Raw genomic sequence first — 8121 nt, forward strand, 5'->3', positions numbered from 1 at the left:
TATTGATAACTTTTATTTATGGCGAAAGAAAATCATGGTTATAACCAGGAACTTGAGGATTATAAATACTCAAGAAAGACAAAAATCCATGCCTCAAAAAAAACCTATACACCAAGTCAAAAACAAGACAAATACCAGGGTTACAAATATATCTTAATTACAAGTCTTAATTTGAACAAATAGGTACAGGATAAATGGCTTATCTACTATAGTAATTGCATATGTATCTCAAGGACTTGTACGTGAAATTGCAATTTCCTAGAATTTATCGAGAAATGAAAAATCACAATGTGGTAGTTCTGGGCCGGCACTCCTGATCATGATGTTCGATCTGGCTCCGTATTCTCTGGCTCCTCCTTATTCTCTGAAAACATGTTGTCAAGAGCAGTACTCCCCAAATCAAAGTTTTGATTATCATCACAGCTTGCATCGAACATAAGCAAAAGTTGATCAGATTGATCAAGGTCACCAGCGGACCCAGAACTAGGTCGGGCATCGTAGAAAATTAAAACATCATCAACATCATGAGCAAAGTTGTCTGGATTTCCGAGTGGAACATAATCGAGTACTGGATCATTAAATGCAGGACCTGATAGTTGAAAGCCGCGCCGATCATCGTCATCCTTTCGCCGGCCTTGATCATCAACATCACACCAATCAGGTGCAGAGTTGGCCGAATAAGCTGGTACTGGAGCTGCAAATAACTGATGATGATGATCATCCGGTCTCGTTATATTAGTGTTGAAAAACGGATCATCCGCCAAATTAGCATAATTATGCAGCCCGGTATTTTCGAATGCTATAGGAAGATCGTGATGATGATCATGTTCACCAAATGCTGAGATCATCTGTCCCGAGTAGTACTGATCAAACTGACATGGAGAGTTAAGCGCATTGCTCAAATCATAATTATTAGGTACTGGAGGAACTTGATTTATGAGCAACAACGTGCGTGGTGGAGATGAAATAATCGAGCGCTCCCGACCTCCTTGATCTGCATGATCATGATGAGGAAAGCAGCTGGTTTTTGATGGAATATCTTGCATTTCATCAGTCGACTTTCCTTTTGGCCCCCTTACATTCTCATATATCTTGCAGAGAACCCACTTATCCAACTGCATGCATGCATATATAGATCGATAGATATCAGGAAAAAGATAAAGTTATCATTGAATTAAATTGAATAACTTGCTTATTTTTTTTTATTTTTGGCAATTTTAGTTCAGTTAGTTCATGATGGAATACGTATAATATATGTACGTACTGTCGATCTGTACGTAGATGTTTGCTTTAACTAGTAAATGATATAACCTTCGAGATCATAATATTATTAATATTATATATGCCCTGATTAATTAATCGTGTCCTCAAATAAATTACTTTTCTATATATGCAATAAAATATTAACTATATATTTCCGTATAATATATATTGTTTCAAATTCTTTTTGGATAATTCTTAATTAATAAATCCCACATTTATAAATATCTTCAAATCTAAATTTAAATTAAACTATTCCAACTTTTCATGCAATCATTATCCAAACACAAAAATAAAAGACACTTTCACAAATATCCAAACAAAAAATACTTTTAAAAAATTATATTTAAACATCGATCTTTTCAACTGATTTACCTATTCACTTTCATATATATAAATATATATATATATAAATATCCCAATACAAAATTTATTTTTAATATAAATAAATTATTTTCTTTCATTTTGAAAATATAATAAACAATATATCTAAAAATATTATTCTCAATTTTTTTTCTAACCAATGCATTAATATAATTTCATAGATAAATGCATTAGTAATATTATTACGTACCCGTTGTTTTATTTAGTAGTCATGATAATATATGCAATGAATTATTATATATATATATATATATATATATATATGTATGCATATATACGTTTTCATTTTCTAGAAAGGGAAATATATAATATTTATATGTATATACCATCATAGGTTGATCAGGAGTACTCCTCGGAACATTCAGGTACTCGTAGTTGACTCGGTATTCATGCATGATCCACTTGGTTTTTTTATCTTTTTTTGATTTCCCTTCATGAAATCCCAGCGCCGTCGTGAACCCTATCGTCGGTCCCATCGCTGGAATGTGTTTATCTTTTCCGGTAGCCCTCCAATGTCCCGTTCCAGTTACACGGTTCGGACGGCTCCCGTTGGCATACTTCCGTTCCCTTGGACTGAAAAAATACATTGGCTCATTCTCTTCTCTACCTCCATATATCTCTGCATGTCCATGATCATGATAAAGAAAATTATATATAGATCATATTTCATCAATAATCACTTAAAATAAATCAACATGCAACACCATGAATGAAACAGGTCAAATTAAAAAGAAGAGAGAGGCAATGTAGGCACGCATGCAGCAAATACGAAGAGGAAAATGATAAATGAAAAAAAAAAAGAGAAGAGAGATAGAAGACGAACCAGCCAGTTGATCTGGATTGTAGTTGTAAATATTAACATCTATGAATTTGTTTAATGGGAGAGGTTTATCCAAGACTTTGTTGATCACGTAATAACGGATGAGCTCTTCATCGGTGGGAAGGAACCGAAAACCACGCGGAATATCATCCAAACCGAAATGACTACTCTCTTCCATCATCTTTACCGATTTCGTGTTTTCATCCATGGATCGGTTTCCTCCTATTTCTTTCACCTTTCTTTTTCTCGATGACATCCTGCAAGTATAGTATATAACCTCGACAACTTACTTCGAATTCTCGATGACATCCTGCAAGTATAGTATATATATATAACCTCGACAACTTACTTCAAATTTTAAATTTGCCGCGGAATTCAGCCTGAATTTGGAAAATGTGGAGGGAGAATTTAATGTTAAATCGCCTGAAAAACTATTGTAACTGTAGTGGCACTTATCTCCATGAATATGAAAAATTGCTGCAAAAGCATTTATTGTGGCGAAATTTGTTGCCGCAATAAGTATTCTGTGATTAATTAATGTTTAAAGAATTAATATTGGATTGGCCATCTTATTCTTCAAATTTTGATTAATATGTAACTTTTTCACTTTAGCTAATAATTTAAAACTTAAAGTCTACATTGGATTAGTCATCACACTCTCTATAATAATAAAATATTATTATTTTTTATTTTATAATTAATTCTTTTTTCATAATCTCCAACAATCATATTCATTTTCATTTTCACAATCCAATAAACAAAGTTTCATCACACGATATCAATATCCAAAAACAATAAACAAAGTCTCATCTAATAAACAATTTATACCATATCAATATCTAAATATAAAAGTTTCATCACTGTCCACGGTACAACATTCATATATAGTTGCTGCCCACATTCTCAAACACCCATATTTGTGATCCAAAATAACAAAAAATCACAAAATAACATAAGCAACAACCACAAAACAAATACAACCACAAGATACAAGATATAATAAGTAAGTTTTCATGGAAGATTGTAAAATGGCTACCATATGCACTATTTGCTGTAGCAGCTGCTGCAGAGAGTATACTATCATAGCAATTTTTCACCGTTGGCTCCACCTAGATTTCTATTTTCTATTATTTACTGTCGAATCTATTTTCCCAGGTAAATCCGGAGCTATCTTCAAGAAGCCTTCGATTAGAATAAAGCATTGAATTGAAGAAATATGAAAATCGTAATCAATTACAATCAACCGAGTTTTATCAGAGAGGGAGAGCTTGAGAGGGCAGTTTGGGGGAGTACCTTCGCAGCCTGAGCGAGCTCATCCAAGTGTATAGAAGGTAGAAACCCTGCCTTCTCCTTGGCATCGTTCTTGTGCAGTGCCAATCTGCTAAGCTTTCCCAACGAGGACTTCATTTCCCCCAAACCCTAAGAACAATGACTGCAAACAACAGATCCAGAGAGAGCCACCGCAGACGCCCTTAGAAATAAATAATAATAATAATAAATCCGCCTTCCCCTGTCCCTGGGAATTAAAATCGAGAGAAACAAACACACCGTTTTCAACTCCAGAAGCCACAGGAGGAGAGGTATGGGTCTTTTAAATTCGATAACTTCAACCACATTGAAGAAGAAGAATAAGGAGGAACGAAAGAAGAAGAAGAAAAAAGCTCGACCTTTGTGCGTCAAAACGACTCGTAATAGAGACGCGAGAGAGGGAAGAAGAAAGGGAAGAAGAAGAGAAAGAAGAGAGAAAAAAAAAGAGAAAGAAATCGCGGGAGAGAAAGAAGGAAGAAGAAGGCAGAGACGCGAGAGACAGATGGAAGAAGAGAAGAAAGAAGAGACGCGGGAGAGAAAGATGGAAGAAGAAGAAAGAAAGAAATCGCGGGAGAGGGAGCTGAAAACAATAAACAATTTGTTTAGACTTGAAACAGTTCTTTTCATCTTTGGAAAGAAAGATGAAATTACTGTAGATCAAATTTCATTTGAAAAGGGCTTGGCTAATTCAATGTGGGTCAACTTTCTATAAAATTATTTAAATTTGAAGATGAAATACACTTTGAAGAAGTTGATGCGGATGCTTTTATTAGCACCGATATGTGAAGCGCCCAAAATAGCCTTTAACAAATTAAAGGAGACTCTGTACAAAACTATTTGTGGAGAATTTTTGTCGTTGCAAATGAGCAGTGCCAACAGTTTTTGCTTCACTGAAAATGAGATTTTGAATATTTGATCTTTTGCGGCGATGTTGTCTATTTATAGCGGTGATATTATGTCGCCGCAAAAAACTAATAATAATTCGACCGCTCGTTTTGCCTTCGTCATTTCCCTCCCGTCCCCCCCACCTCCCCCTCTCTCTCTCTTCAATCCCTCTTCTCCCTCAAGCCTCTGTCGCGCACAACCCACGTCGCCGCACACGAGCCCACCATGCCACTGCAACCTCACCTCGACGGCCACCCCTCCTTCTCGCCCAGCCCCCTGCCGATCTCTTTCCTTTTGCGCCCCCGAATATGGCCTTACCTCTCTCTCTTTCGGATTTCTCTACATCGCAGCTAGGAGCGCTGTTCACCACCACCCACACCTCGACATCGTCGCCTGTCCTACGTCGAAGCCCCATTCTCCTCAACGCAAGGTCAAGCGATACAAACACGCCCTAGAGGTCTCTCTCTCTCTCTCTCTCTCTCAGAATAAACCGTCACCATTCTTTGCACTCACTTTATTTTGCCCAAGTTTATATTGTGGGTTGTTGTCATTTGCTTATTTGTGTTCAACTTTGTCCTATGGAAGTGTTTAAAGTTGTTGTTGTTAGAAACAGAGTCTGGGTTTTTTTAATGAAGAATCTTTTGGAGTTCTTTATTGATTCATGAAAAAAGATTTGCATTTCAAGTTGAATGTTGCGACTTTCTTTGGTTTAGGATTTATTCTTGTATTCTTGATTGGTGGAAGTTGCTTTAGGATTTATTCTTGTGTTGCTTTGACTGGACGTTGGGTTTATTGTGGAATATGGCTTGTACTCGTCTACTTGCCTAATCTGTGATGATAATTTCTGGGGAAGTTTTGGAATTGATGTGGGAGCTACTAGTGTTGTTGAAGAATTATGGTCGTTGTGGAAGTTTCGGGTGATGCATCTCACTAATTATTTGGCATCTACACTATGCATTTTGTTTGGCTGCTTTCCTTGAGTCGTTGGTTTTTCCCCTTCTCTGTTTTTTATATCAGCTCTAATCCAATAGTGTCATTATGGCTTTAAAGCTGTGGTATTCTTCTAGTGCTACGGGATTCTAAATAGCTGTTTCCTCCATCCTCACATTCTATATAGTGAGATATTTGCAAATAGTAAATTTTTATTTTATTGATGAAATAGGGGCAAAATTGATCTTAGTAGAATGTGAGGAGTCAAAACTGACAACAAATCCAACCTTGGAAGTACTAATTAGTAATTTATATTACATTTATATTTAGATTATTGCAAATGCTTTTACAGCCATGATGATACTACTCATCTGATTCTAAAGTACAGAACTTGATTATTTAGATTCTTGATTACTCTTCACTATGCATTTTTTACTTAATGTGCAAAAAATATATCTGTTAGGATATGATGTAGATAATTGCCTATGGATGGATCAGATTTATACTGCTTGAGGATGAGATTAGAAACATTACAAATTTAGAGAGGTTAATTGTAAGAACCAAAATAGTAATATAGGATATTTTAATATTTGTCATGGCTCTTTTCTTGAAGTTTCTTATCACCGTAATTTCTTCATCTAAATCTCAATGATTGCTTTGAGACATTCACTAAGCTATCCCATTATATTTTAGCTACTCAAGAGAATAATAGCTATAAATAATAGAGTTCGTCTATACACCTGCCTTTACTTATCCAACACCACACACGGGATGATGTGGCATTTCATTTATTTAATTTTTTTTTCAACTAAAAAGAACATTTTACTGAATGTCTTCCTCCGCACGGCTCATTCAAAATTTTGAGAAATCGAGAGCGAGAGGGTCAGAGAGAGAAGGAAACACACGGGTGGAACCTGCAAATTGTTGATAAATGAAAAATGTTCAGAACCTACAAAATGATGAGAAATTGCCTAGGGAAAACAGAGGCTTGGTGGGTGTGGAGCCTTTTCTCACACAGCAATGCAGTGGCTCTGAGCTAGGGAAAAGAGAGGCTTGGTGTGTGTGGGTCGAGAAATCGCCTAGGGAAAACAAAGGCTTGGTGGGTGCGGGTCCTTTTCTCGTACGGCGATTAAACAGGCTCATTCGAAATTTTGAAAATGCGATTTTGGTGGGTTACGGACAGAGCGAAGTGAGGGAGACGGGGAGGAAACTCTCTGAAGGGACGAAGGCTTGGTGGGTGCAGGTCCTTTTCTCGCACGACGAGGTTGTTGAACTTGAGATTTTGGGCGATTTTGGTTATGGACAGAGGGAAGTGAGGAGATGGGGAGGAATGAATCTGTGAAGGGACCAACCCCATCTGGGTGGGAAGTGTAAAACCGTGACGTGGCGACCAGACCGGGTTTGCCACGTCATGGTGTGTGGTGTTGGTAACTTCAACCGGCCTAGGAATAGATTTTTCCATAAATTAAATATCCACCACACAGCATCACTCACATTGAATCAGTCGTCAAATGCCGTACAATACACTATTCTCTGAACTTTCTTGCAGACCAATGTATCAATCAAGAATCTTTAATATTTTTTTTTTTTTGGGTAAAAACCCTGGATTTGCAAGGGTGCTTTGTGAAGCAAGGTTGCTGATGTTAGCTGAAGCAGAGGCATTCCTACGAAGCTTAGAAGTAAGGATGAGATCAAGAAACTTCTAATGGCTTGCAATTTGTGAACAACAGTCCGCAATCATAAAGATAAAGTTAAAAAAAAAAAAAAGAGTTTTGCTAGGTACAACCGGAATATGCAATCAGGGATAATCGGACTATATCTGACAGTTTAGGTAGAATAAAATATTATAAAAAAGACAAATCTTCTTTTCTTTCTCTACACTTTCTCTCTCTCTTAGCTCTCTCTCTCAACCTTTCTTTTCTCTCTCTTAACTTTCTTTTCTCAGCTCTCTCTCGAAACCTAGCTCTAAATGTTTCCATCAGAAACCCAATTTCACCCAACTGCAGCAAATCTTCTCTCGTCCAGGCATTGATTTTTGTTTTTCTCATGTAATTTTATTCTTTAATTGTTTTTGTTTTATTAAGCATCATTAATAACAAGTTAGCAAGTTGAAAAGTAAATAAATGAGTAGCAGTTGACGCAGAATGGTGGGCTAAAATGCCACCCCCAGTAGCACTTCCAGTATTTCTCAACCATTCTGGAAATAACGTGGGTTCACTTTTTTCCATAAGGAGCACTGAACATGATAAAAAATGGAACAAACAACACTTTTCACCTTCACCAGCTCCACTCTTTTCCCACAGTTTTTCAACACAAAATCACAAAGTTTTGACAGCAATTCTACAATTTCCTTACCCTAAACTAAACTTAATAATTATGGCCAATGAAACCAGTCAGTTCTCCAAACACACAAGCCAATATATGTATGACCTTGATGGGCTCTTCTATACTTTCACAACTAGGTATGTCTGTAGGATGTTAATCAAGATAAGAAAAATTTCACAGTGGGGTGGACCCAACCACAGGCTTAATAG

General features: G+C 36.6%; 1 protein-coding gene across 1 annotated transcript; it reads right to left on the reverse strand.

The window, feature by feature from the left end:
• Positions 1–317: 317 nt before the first annotated feature.
• On the reverse strand, positions 318–2672 carry LOC121267937 (NAC domain-containing protein 2-like). Its single transcript, XM_041172035.1, has 3 exons — positions 2468–2672; positions 1971–2263; positions 318–1115 (listed from the first exon to the last, which is right to left on the reverse strand). Exons 1-3 carry the CDS (start codon positions 2670–2672, stop codon positions 318–320), a joined length of 1296 nt encoding a protein of 431 aa, XP_041027969.1.
• Between the last annotated feature and the right edge of the window lie 5449 nt (positions 2673–8121).

The sequence above is a fragment of the Juglans microcarpa x Juglans regia genome, chromosome 5S (assembly GCF_004785595.1).
Source record: "Juglans microcarpa x Juglans regia isolate MS1-56 chromosome 5S, Jm3101_v1.0, whole genome shotgun sequence".
In the NCBI taxonomy this organism is placed as follows: Eukaryota; Viridiplantae; Streptophyta; class Magnoliopsida; order Fagales; family Juglandaceae; genus Juglans; species Juglans microcarpa x Juglans regia.